The 26,638-nt window shown below is 44.4% G+C and overlaps 2 protein-coding genes across 2 annotated transcripts in view; one reads left to right on the forward strand and one right to left on the reverse strand.

Moving 5' to 3' along the window:
- The first annotated feature begins 7,688 nt into the window (after positions 1-7,688).
- The window catches only part of FAM227B (family with sequence similarity 227 member B), a 180,336-nt gene continuing 161,386 nt past the window's right edge, over positions 7,689-26,638 (forward strand). The window contains exons 1-7 of the mRNA XM_090028850.1: positions 7,689-7,724; positions 8,379-8,423; positions 12,620-12,724; positions 15,462-15,560; positions 16,418-16,519; positions 21,164-21,290; positions 24,301-24,441. Of these exons, the coding sequence (XP_089884976.1) occupies positions 7,689-7,724; positions 8,379-8,423; positions 12,620-12,724; positions 15,462-15,560; positions 16,418-16,519; positions 21,164-21,290; positions 24,301-24,441 (655 nt within the window). The remainder of the gene's footprint in view (positions 7,725-8,378; positions 8,424-12,619; positions 12,725-15,461; positions 15,561-16,417; positions 16,520-21,163; positions 21,291-24,300; positions 24,442-26,638) is intronic.
- Positions 24,117-26,638, reverse strand: part of FGF7 (fibroblast growth factor 7) — an 86,907-nt gene continuing 84,385 nt past the window's right edge. Inside the window, exon 6 of the mRNA XM_090028855.1 lies at positions 24,117-24,674. The gene's annotated coding sequence lies outside the window, so the exon portion shown is untranslated. The remainder of the gene's footprint in view (positions 24,675-26,638) is intronic.

The following is a 26,638-nucleotide window of genomic DNA, read 5'->3' on the forward strand; positions in this document are numbered from 1 at the left end:
CCTGGAGTGGAGGAAGCCTGCACAGTGCCTGCCCCGGCCTCAGGCCCTGGAGAGGAGCTGTGCGTGGGCAAAGCCGGGGCCCAGGCAGGCTGGAGCAGCTGTGGTGGCTGTTCCTGGAGCCCTGGGGACTCCATGCAGCCAGGCCTTCACATCGGTGGCAGCTCTATCCTGCTCATGCTGTGCCTAGCATGCTGGGAGACTGAGCTGGGAACCCCCTGGGCCCAGTGTCTTGCAGTGGCATCCCCTCACAGGCAGGTCAGCTGCTCCCCATCCACTCAGAGCTGTGCAGGCTGGGTTGCACCAGGTCCCACCTGGAGTGCTGCTGCATGCTGTGGCCTGAGACTGCGCAGCCCCAGGGTAGCCTATGCTTCCTGCCTGGCCCCCATTTTTCCAAGGAGCTGGCCAAGCCGACCTGCCTGCAGTGACTTTCCCGGCTCTGTCTCCTCCCCATGCCACCTGGACTCTGCTCTGAGTGCCTGGCCCAGGTGGCACATGGTATCCATCTGTCCTAGCCCTGGCTAGGCCCAGAACGTGCCCATCTTGGCTGCTGGTAAGGAACCTGTGTTTTCTTTCTTCCCTTCTCTCTCTCCCCCGCCTTATTTCAGGTCCCGGGGCACCCCTTTTCCCCTTCGGGGCCATATTGTGCCGTCCCCCTGCGACACAATCCCCCCTCCAAGCTGCCTTGGGGCGTTCCATTGGGGCTTGTCATCTCCCTACCTGGTCGGGCCTTTGTGTCACCTTGCTTGTGTTCGTCCTTGTCGTCAGGAGGCCTCGCTTCACATCTAGATAGAAAATCTGCAGTTACATTATAAATCCCAGGGCGATGTGTTATGCGGAATTTGAAAGGCTGGAGGGCCAAGGCCCATCTCATAATTTGTGCATTGTCAATCTTTGCTGTCCCTAGCCATCGCAGCGGCGCGTGGTCTGTTATTAACGTAAACTCTCGGCCCATTAGGTAATACTGAAAATGGTTTACGGCCCACCGGATGGCTAGACATTCCCGCTCGATTGCGGCGTACCTTGTTTCTGCGGGGGATAGCTTGCAGTTGGCATACGCCACGGGCCTTTCCATCCCCGCATTCTCTTGGGTGAGAACTGCCCCAACAGCCATCTCTGAAGCGTCGGTCTGTACCCTTTAGGGCTCTTACATGCCGGGGCCAGGTTTGGGTAAAGATCACTATGTCATCGATGTATGCCGCAGCGTAGCTAACATAAGGTGCCAGGATTTTCTCGATCAGGGGTTGGAAGGTCGCTGCTGCCCCATGTAATCCCAACGGCATATGTAGAAACTCAGAACGCCCCCATGGTGTACCAAAAGCGGTTTTGGGTCTATGCCGTGGGATCACCGGAATTTGCCAATACCCTTTTGCTAAATCTAGGGTAGATATAAAGGTGGCTGATCCGTTGTTCTTTGGATAACTCCTTCCCAATGGGAATATCCCACTCCACTGTTTCCGCCCCAGCCTCCGTCTGGCTCCCTTGGGGCCCCAGGTCTTTGGGTTCTTCTTCCACAAAGGCTGCCCAACCCTCTGATTGCTTCCGCTCCTGGAGCAGGTTGACATGGAAGATCTGTCGTGTCCTGCGATACCAGGGTCGGGATACCTCGTAGTCTATTGGCCCTACCCTCCTAATTATTTCAAATGGACCCTGCCATTGGGTTATGACCTTACTCGTAGAGGTAGGAAGAAGGACGAGGACCCATTGCCCGGTTGGAATTCCCGTTCTTTAGCCCGCGCATCATATTTCTCCTTTTGTTGTTGCTGGGCCTGTCGCAGATTCTCCATGGCGATGTCCTGCACCACTTATTGCCAGAATTTCCGTCATCGAGTACAAGTGGGAGTCTCCACCCCCGGGGGTGAAGGACATTCCCAGTCTTCCCTTAGCATTTGTAGAAGCCCTCTAGGCCTGTGCCCCAGAACTAACTCGAATGGTGAATACTTTAGGGATTCCAACGGGGAGTCCCTAAGAACAAACAGCACAAGGGGAAGAAGCAAATCCCATCTCTGGGGCTCTTCCTGGATACATCTGCAGAGCATTCTCTTAATGGTCCCATTAAGCCTCTCTATGAGACCGTTTGTTTGCTGATGATACACGGACGTGCGTAGTTGTTTTATCCACATAGTCTGGCACACTGCTCTTAAGACCCCGGACATAAAATTGTGCCCTTGATCGGTTAGGATCTCTCACGGGATCCCCACTCGGGCGATCCATTTTATCAGTTCTGCTATTCGTGGTGCTGTAACTGATCTCAAGGGGACCGCCTCTGGGTATCTGGTTGCGTAATCCGCTACCACCAGGATGTACTGATTGCCCGCGCTACTTCGGGGTAAGGGGCCTACTATATCCATCGTGACTCGCAAGAATGGGGTCTCTATGACTGGTAGAGGTTGAAGGGGGGCGGGACGTGGACGATCCTCTTAGGCCTTTTGGCACTTGGGGCACGCAGCACACTGTTGGGCCACATCCTCTGCTACTCTCGGCCAGAAGTGCCGGGTAATCCTGGCGACTGTTTTATCCCAGCCCATGTGTCCCCCTGTGGGATTTGTGTGGGCTAGTCGCCAAATGATCCTCCTGAAACACCTCGGCACCATTAACTGCGTCCTTTCCACGGCTCCCACACCTTCTCGCATTATACGATATAAGAGCCGATTTCTTACCTCATATCTGGGGTATCTAGTTGGGGTCGATGTTGAAGCCTCACCGGAGCCCTCAGGTGTGGTAGTGTGCCCTTGGATGAGCTCCGCATCTTCCTCCTGAGCTTCTCGGAATTGTTGGCTGCTAACAATGTCCTGAAAGTCCAGTGCACCCTTGTCGTCCTCGTTCTGGTCTTCTTCTTCCGCTTCTCCCCACCAGCCCTCGGGCCTCCTTAAGTCTCGACGACTGTTTTCCACATCTCTGTCCAGTCATATAAGGGACATAACCTTGACCCGTTCTCCCTCACCCATCGTCAGGGAATATATTGGGCCTCCCCATGCAGACAGGAGCCTTTCACAGGGTTCGATCGGAGTCTCGCGCTATTGGTTACGAGGTCAGTTCTGATTAGTGATTGTGCGCATCCGGAGTCAAGGACAGCCTGCAGGGGGCGGTCGTTGACCTTAACCTGTACCACTGATCTATTCCAGACGGCACTCTCTCCCCCATTACCAAAGCTGCAATCCATAGGCTCCGTAGGTGCACTGTCTCTGTAAGCCCCGATGGTTCCCCGGGGTGCCGTGTCTGGCCACCATCTTTCATTCGCTTGCCCAAGACACCCTTTGGCAAAGTGTCTCGTTCTTCCACAGTGGAAGCAGATGCTATCCCGATTTTGTCCCTTTTGTGGTGGACGCCAGCGCTCTGGCTCTTTCGAAGGCTGTTGAGGGGGTGTCATTACCCTCCTTTCCTTAGGATAATACCCCTCAGAGGCAGCAAAGGCTTCTGCCAGTTTCAGGGCCTCTTCGCAGTTCCTTGGGGAATGTCGGCGGACCCACCGTTGTACACGTTCCTCCAGATTGTTGAGGAACTGTTCTACAACAATCTGATCTATTAGCATCGCCCTGTCGCAAATCTCTAAATTAATCCACTTCCCAAAAGAATCTCTCAGGTGTTGTAACAGGAGTCGGGGCCGTCTTTCTTCCCCGCCTTTCTTGGCTCTGAACAAGTGCCTATAATACTCCGGGTTGATCTCCAACTGATACAATGTTGCCATCTTCACGGCCTCATAATCCCTTGCCTCTTCCCGGGAAAGCGCGTGATTGGCTGCCTGGGCTTTCCCCACAACCAGCGTGCCCAACTGGCTAGCCCAGTATCCCTTGTCGAGCCCCATTAGGATGGCATGCCTCTCAAAGGCCTCTATATAAGCCTCAGGGTCGTCTTCCCCTGTCATGCGAGGCATTTTAAATGATGTCAGCCCATGTCTTAGCCACTCCTGTTGTCGCCCGAGCATCTCTTGTTGGGCATCCACTATCGGGATTCTGTAGATTGTAGATTTGTAGATTCTGGCCTAGGGTTATTGGGAGGGTTGCATCTTGGGCTGTGCCTCTTTGCTCGGGTTCTCAGGAAAGTTCCCGGCCAATGCACCACTTTGCAACCGGCGGGCCTCAAACATTAGGTCTCACGCTGCTCAGCCTCTGGCATATGGGCCTGAGGGCCGCTTCGTCCCTGGAATGGTCTGTTCCGGATGTGATCTTACCGGTAGTCTCCACCCCATCTCGCCTGCCACGACTTTGCTGGAACCTTCAGTGGAGAGGCCGACTACTTCAACTTATCTGGGGTTAGGACCCTCAGGGGCGCTGGTCTTCTGAGAGGCTCCGCCCTCCCCTACACCTCATCCTTAGACCCAGCCACACAGAGTTGCTTACGATTCCTGGGGCCCGTCCCTCACCTTGCGGTGCCAAGAGATACATGGTGGCGACTTAAAAAGATGCAGCTAATTAGCCGCGTGGTTCCCGCCTCCACTTCCGGCTTTCCTGTGTCGTTGGCTGCAGGTAAGAAACTTATTGTTTTCTTTTTTTCTTACTTTCTCTCCCCCACCTTATTTCGGGTCCCAGGGTTCCCCTTTTCCTCTTCGGGGCAAAAGGAGGGCTGAGACATAACAGGGCCAGAGTCAGATTACACCAGCATCATCTGCGAGGCTTGGGCTGTGGTGTAGGGGAGGAAAAGAAGCCTCAGATAGCGACCCCTGTCATCGGGGCGCGTAGAAATGGGCAGCCTCCTGCTAATTACAGCAATCTATTAAATAAGATCAAGGCATGGCAGGCGAATAAGCAGGCGGTTGGCCCATTACAGGAGGGCAGAGTCATACCCGGAGAGGCTCCAATAGTGGCACTCCTGTCACAGGGTCACTCAGTCAAACATCAAAGAAAAATACTACCCGCAAGTTTCCTGGGTTAAGAAACCAAAATTTGGACTCCTTGTCCCAGAGAAAATTCTCCCCTTTTGTAGTGCTCTCTGCAGCTCCCCTATGACTAGGTGCAGCGATTCCCAAATGGGCACTCGGGAATGCTCCCAGACACTCGGGTTTCCCTCTTCCCTCAGTCCCTTGCTGAGTGATTCTGCCTGGCAGAATCCAGAACTCTGCAGCCCCTCTTGCTGCTTGTATTCCGGTTCCCTACGGGGGATGGACTCTGGGATGCTCCCCAGACCCGTGGCGATCCCACCTGGACTTCCGGGTCTTCCTTTGCTCCCCTCTCTTCAAGGAGGCTCCAAGTGCTGGGTCTTGTCCCCAGATCCTTTTGCCGGCTCCACTGTCGCTTGCTCGGGCATCCGTCGCCTTTCCTCGGGCGTTATCCCTCCCTCTGTTGGGGGACATGTTCCAGCTTTGCAGCTGGCTGCTAGCCTCTCCCTTGCCTCCGGATGAGGCCTCAGGATCGTCTCCCCTCCTGGCGGGCCTCCAGCTCTCTCCCCCTTCCTCTTCTCTCGGGGCGTTCTTTATGCCCCCGTGCCGGCTCAGATCATTATTGATCACAGCTGGCCGTAGTTTTAAAAAGATGCGGCTAATTAGCCACGTGGGTCCCGCCTCCACTTCCGGCTTTCCTGCGTCATTGGCTGCAGGTAAGAAACTTATTGTTTTCTTTTTTTCTTACTTTCTCTCCCCCACCTTATTTCGGGTCCCAGGGTTCCCCTTTTCCTCTTCGGGGCCATATTGTGCCGTCACCCTGTGACACTGTCCAAATTGATTTGGAGAGCTTTAGCGATTCAGACAGTCCCCACTTGCTGCAGCAGGGAGCTGGACCCTGATTCCATGCTGGTAAGTAGGAGCTGTGGGGGGAGAGGGGACCATGGGAGGACCCCTGCCAGGCCCCATCCCCTGCCTCTTTCCCCAGTCCCCTGGACCACTGCCTGCTGTCCCAGCCCCCCCATGGCTGCCCCACCTGGCCCCAGCTCCTAGTTCTTAAGCCCCCACTCATCAGCTGCAGCCAAGCGTGAGGGGGGTTATCCCCACTGCCCCATGCTGTCCGGAGGGCTCTGCCATAAGCCCCATGACCCCCGTCTGCTCTCCCAGCCCTCCCATGGCTGCTCTGCCTGCCCCAGCTCCCAGCCCTGTGTTGAGTATGAAAAATATGTGGTTTCATTCATGTCTTCTTGCTTAAGAAAGTTGAGTTGGTTTATTTGTCTGTTTTTATTTAACTTGAATATTGCAGAGAATCAATCCCATTCTAATAACAATAAGACTACAGAAAAACTGTTGAGAGAGAGCTACTTTTAAATAAGTAGAAAGCTAATTTTAGTCGGTCACAGAGATCCAGATCTTCAACAGTGCGTGCATCTATACATGCATGTTAATGTTCTTGAACAAACTGGTGCTTATTGCTCCCAGGCGTACATTTAAATGTGCGCCAGGGAGTGCAGCACATTAAGCCAGGTCAGAGCAGCCCTGGCTGGCAGATAGCGTTGGGGGGCCAGCTCGTCAGCCCACGACTGTTCCCCTTGGCTCAACATGCTGTGGAGGGGCTGGCTGGGGCATGAGGGAGCTTCAGTGCATGGCTAGCCAGCAGGTATTCCCCACACTGAAGCACGCTTGTGCCCCAGCCAGTCGGAGCAGCGTCTACACAGGTGCTGCTGTGGAGCTTTTTACTCTGCAGCAGGATAGTACTTAAATACTTTGGGAGCTCTGGGCCTAAATCCCTAAAGAAGGTCCCAAATCATAAGAGCACTTGAAAGTGTGTGATCATGTACTCTGCTAAATCAGAGAGAGTAGGATTGTTTGACATTCCTTCCAGGTAGTTACAAATTATAGCAATACTAATAGTCACACTTTCAAAGCTGTGAATAACCACCTTTTGGTACTTTCAGTAATATCCAGTAATTGAATTATTTTGACAACCAAAGTGAGCATGAAAAAATGTTATGAGTACAAAATAAGAAGTAAAAGTTTATAATATAGTAATGCAGTAAAAGTCCATTTTAAGTACCACTGTTGTAAACTCCTTTGCTAGACAACCCAGGAAGGATAAAATTGTAAGTGTGAAACATGGGAGATATGGTTTCAGTTTCTAGTACTGTGGCCAATTTCTTGGGATAATAATACTTCACTGCTTTATGTTGGTATGATGAGACAAAATATTAATGTTTGTTAAATACTCATAAAAATACACAGAACCATACAAACGCTTTTGAATCTTCGTCTCAAGTCTCTGTCTGTCCCATTCTGAAAGGAAGAATAGGTCCATCATAGATTTAGGTAGATGAGATTTTTAAATTTAGAAAGTGAATCAGCCTAGGGACATTTGGCAGTGAGAGGATTCCTTTAACAGTGGCTGGCTTGCTGTACATTGAGCCTTCATATTTAGTCAGTTAAGTTTTCTCTAAATTTCAAATGTAGATGTAATGTTAAATTTATAATAAAACCCAATAATTTTAAGCTTTAATCCTACTAAGATTTATTCACATATTTACCTTTGTGATTGAGATTAAAATACCAGCAAAAATGTGTAGAACCTCAGACAAATATGAGCCCCACAAATTTGTGTCATAAAGAGACAGTGAGAAAAGAAAGAAATTGCACATTTTACTAAGCTTACGCTTCATCTAATTGATTCAAGCGCACTATACACAATACCTAATATTATGTCTTTGCTGAAGAAGAGCCTCAGTTCAGTTGAAATCCTGAGTTTATCCTGAAGTTAAAAGGATAGTATTGACAACTTTTTTGCTAAACATTGCTCTTTTTTTTTAAAGCTATTGCTACTCAGTGTATTGATCCTGAAAGAATGTCAACTCAATCAGACAAGCTTAGAAAATCAAAGGTATATTATTTATTTGTAAACATATTTTTAATTGTCTTACACATTTAGGGAATTTTTATATATGTTCCCGGGGGGAGGTGGCTTTAATTTGAGTGGTTCTGAGAGCCTCTCTAATTAAAAGCATCTGTAGCGTCTTGTGTATTCAGCTTCCCATGCTTCAAAATGGTGGCGGGGGTGCTTTAACTAAAGCTTATTCAAAGAGCTTTAGTTAATGCAGCCCCATGGGCTGCTGAATACATGAGAATACATGAGATGCAGAGGCTGCTGGACCATGCTAACTAACATGCTTCAGCAGACTTGATTAATCAGATCTGCTCTGATGTGCTGTACAGTGCACTGGAGTAGAGTCCCCGCATACGTACAGGCACCCTTAGAACAGTTTTCCAAAGGGTACTTTATCTGGTGTCTAGGGGAAAGTTCTACCAATGCTCAGAGGGGCAAAGCTACTTGGAAAATTATAACCCTTTTTTATATTGAGGAGGGGAATGTGAAATAAGACTTTTGGGTATCGCAGGCCATTGTTTTGAATTTGAAGTAATATTTGGGTATTTTATGTTCTCTTGTTGTACCTGAGAATCTCATAAGATTTTTACTTCATTGGAAAAATGCATTTAGTATTAGTTTTGAATAATTTGTTTAAAAAACATTTTTCAGGTTGCTAAATACATTCCTAAGGAATCAAGTAATAAAAATGTAGAGGTAAGTGTTACCAAATATTATAGATTGTGATATATCAACATATTATATCAAAGGATATGGAAATCAGTTCAGGAAAAGAAACAACTACAGAATCAGGCCCAAAATATATATGTATTAGAGAGTCATGATCATTTTTTTTAGTTACATACATTTCCATACATGATATAAAAGCACATCTAAATATAATATTAGTGTGTTGGTTATTCTGAATTGTGGGGCTCAATGTGTGTCTTTCTAAAATGTGCTTGATAAAGGATCTGAGGAAGCAAATGTGGCTCTTTGTCAATTCTGTGTTTTGATCCCTATAGCTCCTAGAGATTCTTTGACTTTAAGCATGAATTAAAGGACCATCTAACCAAAACTGGCTAGTAAAAGTACAGAAGGGGGAACTTTGCCAGCTAAGAATGCTAGGTTATGTCAGTAACATTACTCAGGTGTGTTCCCAAGTCTGAGCCCTAAAATAACAATTTTGAGCATATTTCATTGGATAGAGAAGCGGCTGCAGAATTCTAACGTAACCTACTACTGTAGTTTTAACTGAGCTAATTAAAGGACAATATTATTGAGATAAACAAAGATAGAAAATCTGAATTCTCCTCAGATGACAACTATAAGATCCAAAACCTACTCACTGACTTGCTTGAGCAGTAATATTGAAAACAGCATGTCAAAAACCATGTACTTCACAAGAGTATCAGTGAATAGCTGCCTGCTGCTTTGAAAATTTTGTATCACTACAAAAATGTCTAGATTTATTATTTTATATTACTTCCTGCACTTTGAAGCACAAGGTAAGCCACTTGGCTTGAGGTAAAAAATAACAGAATGTTCAAAATATAGGAAAGGTTTACATAAGGCACAGAGGTATTGTTTTCTGAACTAGAACAGTAGCCTACCATGGTCTTCTGTGCACTTGGAACATAATTACAAGTGGAAATCCACAGTGGCTACCTTCAACTAAATTACCTGGAAGATATTATAGAGTGCCCCTTAGCAAGTTTGTAGATGACACCAAGCCGTGGATAGTAGTAGATATGCTGGAGGGTGGGGGAAGGATTCAGAGAGACCTGGAGGACTGGATGGAAAGAAATGTCATGAGGTTGTGCTGCCCATGGGGCAAACCTCCCTGGGAGCTTTTTGGATCAGAAATATAGGGTTGACTTATACATTGTGTTGACTAGTGCACCAAAAAAATACAGTAATTATTAGGCCTGTGCGAATAGGGAAGTATTCGATTCAGATTCAGATTTGGCTGATTTGGAGGACAGTGATCTGATTAGGAGATTTGCATCACTGTCCTGAATTGATTTGGCCTAATCTGGTTTGGAATCTGCTTGGAAGGTTCGGCAGTGATTCGGGCCAGTTGGGTAGAGGCAGACACAGCTGGGTGGTTGCAGGTTCTCCTGCGAGTCCTTTGGCTGTGCCTGCCTGTCCCTGGGCAGGGGGAGCTGTGGGAGAAGCCCCCATGGCTGCTCTGCCTGGCTCTCTTTTTTTAAAAAAGCTCTGGGCTCACGGGCTGCATAAGCAGTGATTGGAGCCTCTGAGGGCTCATGGCAGAGCCCTCCCATGTAGTGGGGGACAGTGGGATTTGCCCTCTGCCTGGCATCCATGAGGCAGCTGCCTCATGGTGCAGGTGTGGCGCGACTCGGCAGGGTGCTCCCTGTGTCTGGGACCTGGGGCTGCTGGGGCTGAGAGGTGCCAGGCTCTGGCTGACACGTGGAGCCACTCTAGCTTCCAGGCAGCGCGCAGCACTCTGCCGAGCTGCACTGCACCAACGTAATACTACAGCCATTGCGTGGGTGCCAAGCGGGGGGAGGGGGTGATCCCTACTGGCTCATGCTGCATGGGGGGCCTCCGCTGTGATCACCCAGAGGCCCCAGTCGTCAGTGCTGCAGCTGGTGAGTGCAGAACTTTTAGGGAAAAAAAAGCCCCACACTCACCGGCGGCAGGAACGGCATTTGGGGCCTCTGAGTGCTCGTGGCAGAACTCCCCAGCTGTCTGGGAGCTGGGGCAGCTCCAGCCAGAGCCCAGCATTGCTTAGCCCCAGTGGCCCCAGCTCCCAGGCAGTGCATGGTGCCCTGCCAAGACACACTGCACCAGCATGATGCGACAGCTGCCATATGGATGCCAGGCGGAGGGGAGGGGGTGATACCCGCTGCCCCCCACTGTGCCATGCTACGCGGGGGGTTCTGCCATGAGACCTTGGAGACCCTGATCTCTGTTGCCAGAGCTGGTGCATGGAGGAGGAGGGGGCGGTGCGATGCAGTCCTGGCTCGCTCTGGGCGGCAGCCTCTGCTCCCAGCACTGCTGCACCCACATCCCATGCCCCCCTGCCCTGCTTGGGCAACTTGTCCCAGCCCCAATCCCTCCCTCCCACACACCCCATCCCTCCCACAGTCCCAGCAGATTTACCAGCTGGAGGCAGCTGTGTCAGCTGCCTGTTTAGTCTATGGCCGAATCTCTGAAGTGGCTGAATCTTTTCTGAAGCTTTTCTGAATTGATCCAGAGCTTTTAATTGTTCTCCTGATTCGATTTGGATTCAGAGATTCGGCCTCCAAATTGGGTCGAATCATCTCCAAATCGCATCACCTACTGAAGTTTCATACAGCCCTAGTAATTATAAATGGATCCATATCAGAATGATAGGAGGAGGTTTTGAGTCAAGTCTCACAGGTGACTGTCCTGGGCTGAAGCTAACAGGATAAAATTCAATATTGACAAGTGCAAGGTGCTACACATTGGGACGATTAATCATAAATACAAATACAAAATGATACCTGGAATGATGGCAGCACTACGGAGAAAGATCTGAAAGTCCTGGTAGATCATAGACTCAGTATTAAGTCTGCAGTCTGATTCAGCCTTACAAAAGGTGAATGCAGTTTTGGGATGCATCAATAGAAGCAATTAGGTCCAAGACGCAGGAGGTGATAAGTGCCTTTCTGCTTGGCATTGGTTATAGCAGTGTGTAGAGTTTTAGGCTCCACATTCCAAAAAGGATGTGGAGAAGTTTAGAGAGGGCCCAGAGGTGGTTAACAAAAATAATACATGGTTTGGAAGCAAGTCATATGAGGAGAGGTTGAAGGAGCTAGGTATGTTCAGCTTGCAGAAAAAGTGGTTAAGAAGGGACATGATAGCAGTTTTCAGATACTTGGAGGGTTGCCGTAATGAAGAGGAAAAGCCTTTTCTCTCTTGCTATAGAGAGTAGGACACAGATAGGTGGCTTGAAGTTGCAGTAAAATAGGGTTTATTGGATATCAGGAAAAACTTCTTGACTGTTAGGTGAATGAGGCAGTGGAATACACTGCCAAGGGAAGTTGTGGACTCTGCATCACTGAAGATGTTCAAGAAGAGCTTGGACAGCCACTGCTTTGGGATGACCTAGGTATAGCTATATTTACATTCTACTGTGGGTATTTCCCAAGCTTCTGGGCTATGCTGATTGCTGCATGGGGCTGGGAAGAAATCCCCCCGGCCCCCACTGCTGCATGTCAGGGCTTGTTTGTTTTTAAAAAGCCTTCCTCAGAGGCATTGGATGCTGGCTACAGGGAAGGCTGGAGATTTTGACTTGGGTGTGCTAGTGTTCCTGGTGGGACTTAAACCCAGACATTCCTAGCTAAAGGGTCAGGCCAATTGCCATATTTTGGTCAGGAAGGAATTTTACCCTATGGTCAGATTGGTATGGCCAGTGGGGGTTTTGCCTTCCTCTGTAGTGGGGGCCATGGCCCTCTAACTGGGATCTCTCAAGCCTATATTAACATCCGCATTGGCTGCTGTCTTCCCCCTGCTTTACCTGTGACAGGTTGGTGTGTTATGTCTTGGGTTTTGTGTCAGGTTTATCTGCATAGTTTGGCTAGGAGGTTAGACCATGGATTTCTGTAGGATGGTTTGGATAGGGATGATCCTACCTCTTGCTGGTAATTTGCTGACACCTAAATGAAAATTACTTGCTGGTAAACTGGACCTCTTACTAGGACTGAATAATGGGAACAAACAATTGATGAAGAAACTGCTGATAAAATGTGGCTCCCAAAATGGGACATCTCTGTTATAGAGTAAGTGTCTTTAATTTCAGATTTAAAAAATTTTGGAGTTATGTTTTTTCTGATATCCTCAGCAGAATAGCTGTGCAAATCTAAGATAACTAAAAGCATAATAATTAGCTTGTACAATTAAACTTTTTTTTTCCTGTTTAGAACTGTCAGTACCCGGGTTTCAAGGTAAAACAGCTTTCAGAACTGCCGAGACACTTAGATGCTGCAGATCTGTGGGACTTGGTTATAAAAGCTCAAAATTTCAAAGTATGTAGTCTTCACTCCATTTTGCTAAGTAGAAATTGCTGACATAAATTATTCAAAATCTTTCAGAGATCAGCCTTATCACGTGGTCCTTTTTTCCATTAAGTTTTTTGTATCTGCTTTAGGTACTCCTGAAGGATACCAAAAAGATAAACCTAGACAATTATGTCCTTTATTTATTACAGAACAGGCTGACCTGTTCTGTAATAACAGGCAGCAACAATGAAAGCTTGCCCTACTCTAGCGTCTCAAAGCTAAATATTGTTTTGAAAGAAACTATGTTAGAGTAATTTACAGTTGTAAACTCAGACTTAGAAGCTGTGAATCTTTAATGCTGCGCTCTACTATTCAAGGCCAATTCTGCTTATTATGCCAGCAGGAAGGAGGCCCACCAAGGATGATTAAGGTGAAACATTGCCTCAGAGGACACTGCTGACCAAAAGAATACAGTCTTACATACTTGTGGCATATGTTCACCAAGAGAATGGAAATAATGTGGAAAAAGCCATCTTGAAGAACTAACTGTTCTTTTTTGGGTCCTGTCTTCCTCTCACCCAAACCCTCTCAGTCTTTCCACTTCAATATTACCTATGTTTGACATCCCCGTATCTTAATTTCTATTTTTTTTTTTGCATTGAGTAATCATAACTTGCCCTGACTGTTTTCATCTTTATAAATACAAAGTTTTCATTTCTGATCAGTATAGAAACTATAATTCTATATGTGGAGTACTATTGCAGTTGTTTAACATTCACTTTTTTTGTAAAAGAGACTATTGTAAGCACTATGTCATTTGTGCACCACATTTTTCTGGAATTCATGCACTTTGATTGAATGTCAGATTTATTTATTATGTCAGTTATTAATTTCTGTCATTTGTTCAAGGCCAAGTAGTGTCAGTATGACAAAAAGCAGACTTTATGGAATTGGGGATGGAGCTAAAATTCAGGATTTTGAGCTGTCTAGGTCATCTGTTTTTCGAAATAATAGGCAACATGCCAGTACGTATGCACAAGCACTTTTTTAAGTAAAAAGTTTGTACACTTAAACACTCATGTTGAAAGCTGGTAATGGAATACTAAACTTCAGCAGTAAGGTTGATATGTCAGTCCCTCAAAATATACATCATTATAATTTCCACATATAAAAATATTGCTGGCAGAGAACGTTAATAGAGCTTAACACCTTTGTGGTGTAAATAGACAAAAGTTATACTTCTGCAGCTTTCAATTTAATGGGTGGTAGTGCTTGGCCAGTATGTAAGTATCCTTTTCAAAGGCCCCAGCACATGTTACACTTAAGACGTGATTAACCAGTTAATCGCATCTTAAGTAGTAACCCAGCCACGTGGTAGTGCAATTAATGGTGTGATAAAACATGGACTAAGTCATAAAATTATTACCCAAAATGATGCGATAACTTTGCGGCTGGTTCCCATCACACCTTAAAATGTACATGTAGCCCGGTTGATTGGAGCTTGAGGCTTAGGGAGTGCATGGGAGCTTTTGACTTGATTGCATGCTCCCCAGGCTAGGAGAGCCCATCAGCTGACTGCCACTCCCAGCCTGCAGGACTCATGGAGTCAAGGGCTGTGATATGCCCTGGAGGTGGGAGCCCTGAGCAGCTGCCATTCCCAGCCATGGGGGTGGAATGGAGCACTTGACTGCTGCATCCCAGAGCTTGGGAGTGCAGATCAGCTGCTGCTCCCAACTGCAGGGGTGCATCAGAGGCCTTGTCTCTGTCATGCCCCAGGCCACTCACTTGCTGAGGTGCCACAGAGTCAAGGACTCCAGTGCACCCCTGCAGCTGGAAGCAGCTGCTGATTTCTGTGCCCAGACACCAGGTTGCAGCCGAGACGTTTAAGTTTCTTGCACCTGGAGACTGGGACTGGCAGCTGATTGGGGCTCCTAGGCTTGGGGTGCAACAGAGTCATTGACTCCACTGCTCCTTGGTGGGTGTCAGCTGATCTTTGCTGCCAGCCTCAGGGACGTATTGGACCCCTTGACTCCAATGTGATCCTGAGGCTGGTACCAGGGATCAGCCAACTGGTGTCCTAATAGCCTGTGCAGGGGGTAGCCAGGATCATCATGGCAGGGGATCCTCTTCCTCCCCTCCCCCCACCCCTTGTCTCTCACCTATTAACTACCTCAGTTTACACTTTAACTGAGTGGCTTTCTTGCATATGCAGTGGCCTCTGGTTGTTTTACTACTCCATCCAGGAAGAGCACAGACCAATTGCAAATGCTTCCTCTGCCTGACAAAGGGTATTTGTACCTGAAAGCTTGGACAGAAGAATTTTTCTAACTATTTGAGTTGGTCTAATAAAAGATATTGGATTTACCCAAAGAACCTTGTCAGAACTTTACCTATACTCTCACTAATTTTGTGGGCATTAATGTGCCCTGATTTTCAGTTGTATTGAACATCTGAGATTGCAGTCCAACTTAATGGAAGCTGCAGTTGCTTTACACATGAAAATCAGGCAATGTGTTTATCTAGTTTGGGACTCAATGTTAAGATACCCAAAGTAGAGGACTAAAAGTGTCTTTTTTTTTTTTCAATTCTGCGAGACCTGGGCAGTACTCTCACGAGGTTTTTTCCAAGTAGCTGCTGAAGCCAAGAAAAGTTCATGCTATCTGCTGAATTTTATTTTGGAGCACACAGCTCATTCTCTTTATATTTTGTTTTCCAATCTCTAGAATCAGGATAAATAAATTAAGAAAATTTTTTGTTTTTACAGAGAGCTGTCTTTAAAGTTTGGAGAAAGTTATTTCTCTCAGAAGCATCTATTGCTGTTTTCCAGGATTCTTTTTGGTGGTGGTTTCTTCAGCAATTTCAGGTATAAATTGATGTTAAATATTCTTATCCATGTTAAATATTCTCATCTGTTCTAGTCAAATGAACAAAATACAAATTCTTGGCTGTACAGAGGTGTGATTCTATTCTCATGGGAGAGATTGAATAGAGTCTTCAACAGCCATGGGTGGGGAGGGGGTTGTCTGGGAGTAAGCAGGCTGGGGGGTTAAAAATAGCCCAGTTGGCAGGCAGGGCAGAAGTAGGAAGAGCACAGCTCCAGGTCTGTAACGAGCAGCTGGGCTTCCTCAACCCCAGGGCTGCACTTCAAACTTGTAGAGGCATTAGTTAGGTTGGGCTAACTTGTTCCCGATATAACTTAATTCATATCCTGAGGTTAACTAATTCAGATTGGGCCAACCATATTTTTGCCCAGCCTAGCCCCCACCCCCCACCTCCCAGTGTCTATAAAAATCAGCCCTTTGATTGACCTAATCCTAGTTAGGTTGATCTAAGTGTAACGTCTGCACATGCCCTGTAACTTTAACTCAAAATATCAATAGGTACCTTGTTGAAAAATAGATAAGGTGTTTATACATTACAGGGCTGTTGTTGTGGTCATTGGTCATGATTTGGTGTAGCATTTAAGCAAATGTGGGACTGACACTATAACAGAATGTAAAATGGTTACAGTGTTGCTTCTTGTATTAGCAAATCAATGCTACAAGAAATTCGTACGGCTTAATTCAGCCTGGTATGTTAACTCCTGTGAGTAATCGTGTTACTTGTGTTTAAGTAAGCTGCAGAGTAATAGTCTAAATTTCACATATCATTGTATTAACCCATAATATGCTTTTGATTTTATGTTGAAACACTTTTTTCCAATTTTCTTTTCCTTTTAAGACTAACCAGGAAGATCAAGACCACTTATTTGACAGAATTGCAGGCAGTTTTGTGGGACTTTTCCAGTGTGTTCCCAGGAATACAAAAGATGCGTTTTTTCAGGTAGCAGTACAGTGGTTTAGGATTTCAAGTTTTTAGGATCTTGTCTTTCCTCTTCCAAATACTATTCTCAAATGTATTAACTGCATGGAAATTAGATAGTTAAAAGGGGAAGGTATACAGAGACAGCATCCTTTACTTAGAGATCTACAAAAATTGCTCTGCTTAAAACTACATTGTATAGCCAAACAAAAGAAAGAGAAATGAGGGCAAAGCTGGTACTTGAGTAACATTTTCACAATGCATGTAACTTTGGAGTAGAGCTGGTAAGAAACTTTCTTGTTGAAAGTTTTGTTGAAAATGAAAGTTCCTCGAGTCTGAAATATTTAATTTGAAACATCTTAGATACAACTAACTTTTATAACTAAAACCAAGTGAGAGTTCTTAGAAAACTGCCTGGGTTCCTGGAAGGTCTCCCCTGGAGTTGAAAATGTTGGAAACAGTGGGCAGACATGTCTTCTGGGGCTTATCCTGAGTTAGGGAACCTAGGAAGTGAGAGTTCCCAGCCCCAAGGCATTTCACAGCCATAGTCACCTATCAGATATGCCCCTGGGTTTACTCTGTGGCTGGAGACCTTGGGGATCCCTTTCAGCTGTTCAGGAAAGTAGAAGTTCTTGTCCTTCTATTAACAGTACAACTGACAAGAATGTTAGTTTCATTGAGCAGCTGTAACGTCTGGGGAACACATGGTTTACTGAAAATTGAAAAAACAAAAGAAAAGTTTGAGGTTTTATTATATTGAAGCCATATTCCAGAAGGGACAAATACATTTCCTAGAAACTAGAAATCCTTGTTGTTAGCCAGCTCTACTTAAGAACATAAGCCTTATTGAAAGACATTGAGACTTAGGTACCTATCTTTCTTTTGAAAGTGGGACCTAGGCTGCTCTGTTACTTAAGCTTGGACCCATAAAGATAATTAGGCATCTAAATGCTATTTTGATACTTAAAGTCCCACTGATATCAATGGAATTGTTATTTTAAATGGAGTATAATTATCTAAAATACCTTTTGTAGATCTGGCCTTTTTAAATATGTCACTCTATGTAGCACCCTGACAGTGAAAGTTGCAATTCCGACTTCCACTGTATTGCATGTAAGTTAACGGTAACATAACCATCTCTTCCATGAAGGTTCATAGATGACCTTTAACTCAAGAAGGGAGGGGTTGAATCTTATCTTGGGACATGGTCAATTAATTTCTGTAAGGCACTTTGTGATTCTAATGAGACATATATACATATACTCTCTTCTTAATAATGCAGCTATGTAGAAAACGTTGTAAATTTATGTGAGGTGTTCAGAAACTCTTGTGATGAGTATCAGAGAAAAACTAGTAAATAAGGATGTCTTGCTACTTCTGTCAGAAGTTCTGAGTCTGCCTTGAGAAGCTATGCCCCTTGGAACTTACTCCTAGGTTGTGAGTCTGTTTTAAGCTGTTAACAAGCAATTATCTTACCTTTTCTTAAACAAACAATAATTTATATTTGAGATTCTATACCAGTATTTTAAGGATGATTTTCAGTGGTACAAATGGCACTTAGGCATTTAATTCTCATAAGGTTCTGCAGAAATTAGACACCCTGTATTTGTGCTTCTTGAAAATCATTCTTTTAGTTAAGTTACTCAGCAATTTTAAAAAATGTAATAATAATTAAAAAGGTTTCTTAGACTTATTCTGTCAGCTTTCCCTCCTTTCTTTGGGAACTTTTTAGCTACGCAGTCATACAGACCATCAGAGGAAAGCTAGCTATCAGGCCAATAAAGAGCAGACATCCCAAATATCTTGTTCTGGTGGGATCCATTGGCCTATAAACCACATTGAAGAACTAGAAGTAGAAAGATTAATGTAAATAACTGTCGTAAGGTGTATTATGTGACAAACAACCACATCCTTTAGACCAGAACCATCATATGTCCTCAGATTTTAAGTTCAGACTAATTTGTAGTAGAGATGGCGTTTTATATGTAATATAGTGATGGATACCAAAATTATAGAAAACCAAGGGCCTGGATTCTTTATTTCCTTATTAATATTACCTGAATAGATTTAATTTTTGAGCTTTATACAAATGTGGACATAATCCACAATGTCGGGTATCGCCATCCCCTGTGGACTAAACAGACGCCACTTAGGGTGTTATCAGCTATAATTGGGGATCTTACACGCGTCTGTTTTGCTTGCCATGACTTGATGTTAACGGAGTTGGTTCAGATACCTTCATGTGTAGTCCAATTATTAGTCTCACTGGTGTCCCGCGAGGTCCCGAGTTTCTGAGGGCTCTGCCACCCCTACACCCTTGCCAGTTACACCGGGTGGTAGCCAGCCAATTGGTCCAGCCACGTGTCCTCAGTTCCTCTCGAACAAACAGCAAAAGAAAGGTCAGAAAGAAAACACGAAAATAGAGAAGGCTCTCCTGGCCTGTGTCGCTGCTCCGGCTGTCTGCAGCCACACTCGAAATCAAACCTGACCTTCGTCGGGTCAGTCTCAGTTGTTGGCTCTCTCTCTTTCTCTGAGAGCCCTTTGTAGAGCTTTCCATGATTTCTCTTACCAGCTTAAGTCTATACTATTGGCTTGTGCCACTATTACATGTACTTCGGTACTCCAAAGTCAGTAGTGCCCCTCCATTAGGGTTCTTATGGTACCCTTCTCCCGGGGCTCAGCCAGCTCTTGGCCGGGAAACAAACAGTCCTGCTCCCCGCAGGGGCCAGCAAACTGGGGTTTTGCTCTCTGCCAGAGGCTCCTACCAGCACTCAACGTTGCTTTTAGAGTTCCCCGCAGCATGTGCTGGCATGCTCCACCACCTCCTCTTCCTCCTCCTCCTCTTTCTGGTTCTGCATTGTTGCTTCCTGCCTGTCCCAGGCTCTTCTTTATACTGGCGGGGGAATTATCGGTCCCTCCCTTCCCGACACACCTGGGTAAGGGGAATCTCTGTCGGGCTCCTTGGGGCTGCAGACCTGGGGCTGCTAAACCTTTGATTAGCCCATAAGTCTTGGAGCCTGGTGGCTCCTTCTCTCTCTCACACACAGGTATGTGGATGCTGTGGCAGAATGCCACCTTTGTCTCTCCCCAAAACTCTGCTATGTGACAATTTGGTTAACATGGTCCCTGCAGAGGGCAGACATCCCATCTCTTTAGGTAACCTGAATTGGATACATTCCTGAGGGAGGGGGAAAACCTGCTCCCTCTGCCTACGTGATTGGCATCACACACCTGGGTGAGGGGCTTATGGCTCCTTATTGTTCTAAGCAATGCCAGCCTGACTGAGAGGGGGAGCTAAAGACCCTGCCAGTCTACCCGACAACCAGTGATGCATTTCAAATTGGTTGGCTGGCAGCCAGCAGGTGCTGGTCTCCATTGGACCAGGTAAATGAGGTCATAAAGTCTATATAAATTAAAGACCGCCCAAGAGGAAGGGCAGTAGCCATGATGAAAACGCAGAGAGAGAAGAGCTGGACTGTCTGAGACTTGCTGTCTCGCTTGAAACTCATAATCAATCAACTGCCTGTCTCCAGAGGGAATCTCCACCTGCCTCTGGATGATACTTGTGAGTAAGCTACCTGAGATCTAACTAGATATATAGCTTTCAGTAACTCAGATGTGTGATCAAAGGCTGCCCAGACACCCTTTTTGCTCTATGGGATTTCTCTGATATTGTTCTACTGTATACCCTATTTCAGACCTACCCCTTGTAATCAATAAAGTTCTCCTTTGTACCTAGCATGGGAGACTTGTTGGGAGTGGGTCTAGATTATGCCTTGGGGTCCCCTTGGTTCGGCTGACTTAGGGAGACCACTATTTGTGCTTCAGACTGAGGGAAGCACCCCAAGTTCTTGAAGTGGGTCGAGTACCCTCAAGGGCTACTGGGCCTGTGTTTCCCAGTGGGCACAGAGCCAGGATCACTCCAAACCCTGGGTGGTGGTGCTTTTACCCCCAAGCTAGTGGGTATGCTCCAGGAAGGGGGTCGGCAAGACATGAGGCACTCCCAGGGAGCCTGGAGGGTGGTTGGGCACAGTGAGGTTGGTGGCTCAGCTCAGAAGCACCCCTTACTGGCCCACCACAGATGCATACATCTAGGTCACAGCATTTTAGCTACAGAAAACGAGTTGTGTGTGACCATGTGAGAGAGAGAGAGGAGCAAGAACATGCTGATTCTAGAAAAAATGTGGGAATGGCTTATGTTCAATATGAAATTAATATTTGGCTCACAGCAAATGACCAATGAAATGTAATGCTACAATAAACAGGGCAGAATTCTTCAAAATGCTTACTTTTCATTACATATGGTGATTACTTAAATCTTACATAGTTTTTATTTCATAAACTGCATTTTAGCCCAGAATTAATAATTTAAAAAAAAAGAGTCTAGAATTATCACTTTCCAATGCTTCATCTAGCTGTTAACTCTGATGTTTACTCCTGTTTATTGAGGTTTTGAGCTACTAGACCTGCTGTTATGTTTGATATAGTTGTTTTAATCTTTCCCACATGTAACGAAAGCTCCAACTACTTTGAATGCAGCAGTTCAGTGATTGGTACTTTTCATTTGAGTACACTTTATGAAAAAAGAGTTTGTACTACATTAACTTTAGTATGGAAGGAGTTTGGGTAAGCTTATTATATTAACTGTAATATTTATTTTGGCAGGTGTACCCTGATTGTTTGTCACAAGTCATTTACGTTGCTTTCTGTGAAGCATTTCCAGAATCCACTACATATTTTGATGATGAGTTCAAGGATGGACTAGTAGATCTAATCTTTCAGTGGGTATCAGGTACTGTTAATTAATTGACATATTTAAATTGTAAATCTTCCAGATATTAGCATTTCAGTATAGCTTTCCTTCATTAAGACTATAGGTAGTATTTAATAATAGTAAGAATTGCTCTGTTACACTTGGTGTTCTCAAAGCTTTCTCATCTAAAGTGTCACTATCACAAATTCCAACTGCTGGCTATGTAGGGTATTGGGAATTGAAAACAATTGGTAGTAGATCAGAAAGCAAATGCAGAGACTCTGAGCTGAGTGTTCATCTTCCCTCTGGAACATATTTTCTTTCTTATTTAGAAAAAGATAAAATGAGACCTGACATATTTCAAAATGCTTAGGAAAAGGGTATACAGTTCTTCACAAGCATTAACTGTTAACTATTCTTTATAACCCTCTCAACAAATCTGTTTACTCTCTCTGATTTTCTAATTGTAGTGCTTCTCATGATGCGTACATAGCAATCTAACTGGGCTTCCGTGTTTTTTGTTTAGTAATATTAGTTAAAGCAGAATGTCCATCCTCTGATGTTTTTGTCTTGCTGTACTGGGAAATATTAGACAGTCTTGATTCCTCTAGCTTTTCCCAACTCTCATATTTGTTAACTCCATTATTTTACTGCTACTTTTGGCTCAGTACCTTTCACTTTTAAGCGTTAGCCAGTTAGATTTGGTAAAGCCTGTCTAGAACTATTGGGTTTGTTCATTTTTTAAATTGTAAATTCATCCATTGTAACTTTTCATATGAAATATTACTCCATGTTTAATAGTACTATAAGATACCTAAGCACTATAAAGTATTCTGGAATATGAGTTGTTGTGAATGGGTCTTCCTTTAGAAATGAATTTATTTTGCCTGATACCTGAATGTAAGACTGATTAAAAACATTTTTCAAGCTATTATCTCTAATCTGTGGATCATTGTAGACATCATTAGAAGGCATCAGCTGAAAAAATATTTAAGCTTTTGGAATTAGCCAGCAAGGATCTGAGAATCTCCAGGGGTTCATACTAGTAGTGCTATAAGTGTAAACTGCTGTTTGCAAAACTCAGCTTGTTGATTCTTTCTTGTGATCATATGGGAATATTCTGGAAGAACCTGTGTTGAGCACAGTAGTGCAGTTAACATGCAAAATCTAGCATTTCTGCTATGAATAAATGAGAAGGTGTCATGTGATTACAGAGACAGGCCAAGAATATCTACTGGAAGGGAGCTTTAGAGTATCTTCCCTTCCAATTAAACATGAGTGTATTATAAAAGGACTTGGAACTAAAACTAGTATTCACTTCTGAAATAGCAATGAGACAATTTTTATGAGAATTATTGCAGGGATCCAGCTTTAGTTGCCATTTTAGAACTTATTTGGCAGAAGAGGTTTGATTTTACTGTTTTAAAGTTTGATCTACATGATTTACCAAATAATAATAATAATGGGTACATCTAGATACATGATTAATGAGCATGAATAAACTCCAGAGCTTACTGCTCCAGAATTTTTTGTTCCTGAATGCGCTCTTTGAATATGTGCCATGGAGCAAAAACACTTTGAAGAATATTGCTCCGGAGTTTATTTGTGCACAGCACATGGAGCCCAGTCAGAGCACCCCAGGGCCACTCCAACCAGGCTCTGTGTGTTGTGAAGGGGCTGGCTGAGGTATGAGGGTGCTTCAGTGCAGGGCTAGCCAACAGGCAGCCCAACATTAACTAGTTGGGAATAAGCAGGCATTATGACCCCTATATGGGTCATGCTGAATAAACGCAAGGATGTTCTCTGTAACATATAATTACTATGAATAGATAGTGGGCAGAGTTATCAGGATTTAGAATAATTACCAAAAAGAATTAGGATACCACTGCTGTGGAACAGATTCCATATCATTCTGGAAGAACAGAAACTTCTGTGTTAGAAGCAGCAAAAATTCTACTGGAACGGAAGTTCAGAACCACAAAATAAGGCAAAATTGTGCACAACTGCCAAAATAATTCACAGCCTTGACAAAATACAAAGCCTTTGCAATGAAAGAATGTCAAATTACTAGAAATGGAACAACCACAAAATAGAGATTTCTCCTTTCATAAAATATTAATCAAGAAGTTCCTGCCTAAAACCAACTGGAAGAAAAAAAGAAGATAACAAATATAGTCCATTTAGGTAATACTAATGTAGATGAAAATTAAACCAAAGATGAGCATTCATAGTCCCTATATGAGGAAAAAGAAGCACTGTTTAAAAAATAATAATAACCTTTCAGTAAGAGCCTAACTTGAGCTTCCCAAGAATTTATTTATATTGGTCATGTATTACCAATTATAGTATTTTTTTAAAGAAAGTTTTTAAAAATCTGTGTTTTTAAAATGCTAGTGAGAAACTGATACCACTATTAATTCTACTGCAATTAGTGAAATGCATGAGGATGAATATTGTGCAGTGAGAACATAATTGCTGAAAATCAGAATACTTTGGCAGTTTCTTTGGAAGCAGCTCATGTAATACAAGAAAAGAAATAAATATTGTTATCTCAAACATTAATGTAAATTATTAATCTCTATTAATTGTATAAACATGAATAATAATCCAAACAAAATATAAATTATGGCCTTGAACCTACACGTTTTTTTGCCCGTATGTAATTTTAAGCTTGTAGGTAATCCTGCTGAAGGTAGCCAGACTGTTCACATGCGTAATTTTAGGCACAAGACTTGAGGCCTGGAAAGGAAATTAAAAAGTAGTAACTTTATTTTGAAAGAGACATAGTTAGCCTTGTTAGTCTGCAGTTGGGCAGAAAGCCTACTGGGTGACACCTTGTAAACTAACATGTTTGGAGAGGCATGGGCTTTTGTGGGTGACAGCCTACTTTGTCTGATACTAAGAATGGACTGATAATGAGACAGTTTTCAAAGTTATAACTCTACTTTACCCTACCTATTTTTGGAAAGATGCCATGCTTGGTACAGGGCAGTTTTCAAAAGTAACACCAATATTCTGTGTTTTTCTAAAGTTACCTTCTCCTTTTCAGGTCTAAAACCACAGAAATTTGTTTGGAAAAAATGGAATCTAGATTGCCTGAAGAAGACCACAGTAAATGGTAATGAGAAAGATACTATTACCAGGTCAACAGTTAAAGACTCTATCAAATCTAAACCAGTCGTTCAAGGTTGTAAGTATTTTTAAATATACGAGATGTATTACAGATGAGTGTCAGAATGGCACACGCACTATTCTTTGCAAAACTGTATGTAATTGCCAAATAAGTCATTTTCCATAGTTCTAGTTTATTTCGTAATGGGCATCAGACTGAAAACATAATAACTAGGAATGATTGAATCTTGGATTAGGCTTGACTCGAAGCATGCATTGTGCTATTTTGCTGATATTTGCATTTAGTTAAACCTGTAAAGTAAAAAAAAAAGAATATAAATGTCAAATACTTAAAATAGCTGCAAGTATTTAGGCCCCATCCCTCCCTTGTATGGATTCCCTACCTCGTCTCCTAGTAGTGAAAGCCTGCTTTTTTTCATTTCTTCCCCAAAAACATATGTCCCCTTACTTCTACCTGCAGCCTGGCTCCTGCCTTTCTCTACTTCTACTATTGTTAGCGTCTCTTCATCTCTGCCTTGGTGTGTATACTTTTTCATTACTCTTAATACTAGTATGCCTTTCTTGATTCTTTGTACTGCCTATGACTTTGCCTCAAGCACTTCTCTTGGTGCCAGCATGTCCTGTTAGTCCATCTCATTTACTTGCTCCCTTTCTTTGCTTCTGATTCCACTTCCTTGTGTTGCACAGCAGCTAGCTTCTTCCCTTCACCTCATTAACATATGCCTAAGCCTGTGCGTGCTTCTTCTTAATAACTGATGCTGCCTCCCTCCTTTTTAACCCTCTTTGTACCAGGATCCATTTGTAAACATCAATGGCCAGTCCCAACCCAATCCCCCTTACTCATGACTTGCTGTCTGTTGCCCCCCCCCCCATGCCCCAGCTCCCCAGTGTGTAGTACCAGGGGAGAAGAAGCAGGGGGCAAGCAGCCTGTTCCAAGCTGGAACTCTGTCAGCCTGCGAGGGAAAATCCATGGTTTCCCACCTTTTTCACCTTTAAAGGTAAATACATTTTTCAAGTTTGTTGATCCATTTTTAAAGGTTGTTTGTACCCCTTTCATATATTCTTGCAACCCACTTTTGGGTCATGACCCACAGGTTGAGAAATGCTTCTCTAATGCCAGCAGCTCTCTCCCCCCGGACTTCAGATCATGATTACATTACCATCTTCCATTCATCTCTCCCTGGTTTGTCTCCAGTGCCAAAATTACTTGCAATTTGCTGGTCACCCCAGCTCGGACTGCAGGCTGGGGCTGGAGTGAGTGCTGTAAAAGGTGCCAAATGCCATAAATATGACTGCGATGGGGAGGGGAGGGCAGAGCTGAGCTGTCTAACTCTGCCCACCATGACTCGTCTTGTAGTTAATATCAGTTATTGGGTTGGTATTGGCTGACATGGCTGGTTGATAATTGACTACTGGTATTGGCCAAGAAAATCTTTATCAGTACACCCCTATTTATAGCATTCCTGGTCTTTTTCCTTGTTTTAACTTTTGAAGTTCCTTTCACGTATGATAATTGAACAAAAAGAACCACAGTTGCATTTAGGAACATTGAAATTAGCATTGCCATCAAGCTTACAGTATAATTCACTTATACTACTTGGGTTGCAGTCCTGAGGGGATATTTTTGCCCTCAGAGTCTATTATTTGTACGCTGCTCATTTTTTTTCAATAACAGCCTTTAAAACAGGAATTTTATCTATGATTAAGGGCCATTGTCAGGGGGAACATTTCGGCTTTAAAAATAATACGGTTTTATAAAACCTAAAACCAGTGGAAACATTTACATGATTTTTGTACATTTCCATGGTTTTGTTTTTATAGAGTCAGATTTCACTTACAACATCAGACTCAAGACATTGTAGCATTGTGCTGGTACATAACAGCAAGAATGTTAAATTCAATAGAAAGAATTTCTATTCCATGCCCAGTCAGGGGCATGGACCAAGGTGGTCAAGGGCCCTAAGGCCCACCGCACCAAGGCCCTTCCCTCGCCGGAGCTTAGCAACAGGTTCGCACCTCTTGCAGCCCCAGCAGATCCTGCTCAGTTGCCAGCTTCCGCAGGCAACCCAGGCTCAACCACAGCTACTGGCCCCGCTCTCCCCAAGTCAAAGCGAAAGGTGTTTGTTGTGGGAGACTCCATCCTGCGGGGCACTGAGGGGGCAATCTGCTGCCCTGACCTCTTAGCCCGGGAAGTCTGCTGCTTCCTGGGGGCCCGCATCCGAGACATTGCGGAGAGGATCCCGCAGTTCCTCCGG

This window comes from Crocodylus siamensis, chromosome 15 (genome assembly GCF_052110815.1).
Source record: "Crocodylus siamensis isolate JL-2025a chromosome 15, ASM5211081v1, whole genome shotgun sequence".
Classification (NCBI taxonomy): Eukaryota; Metazoa; Chordata; order Crocodylia; family Crocodylidae; genus Crocodylus; species Crocodylus siamensis.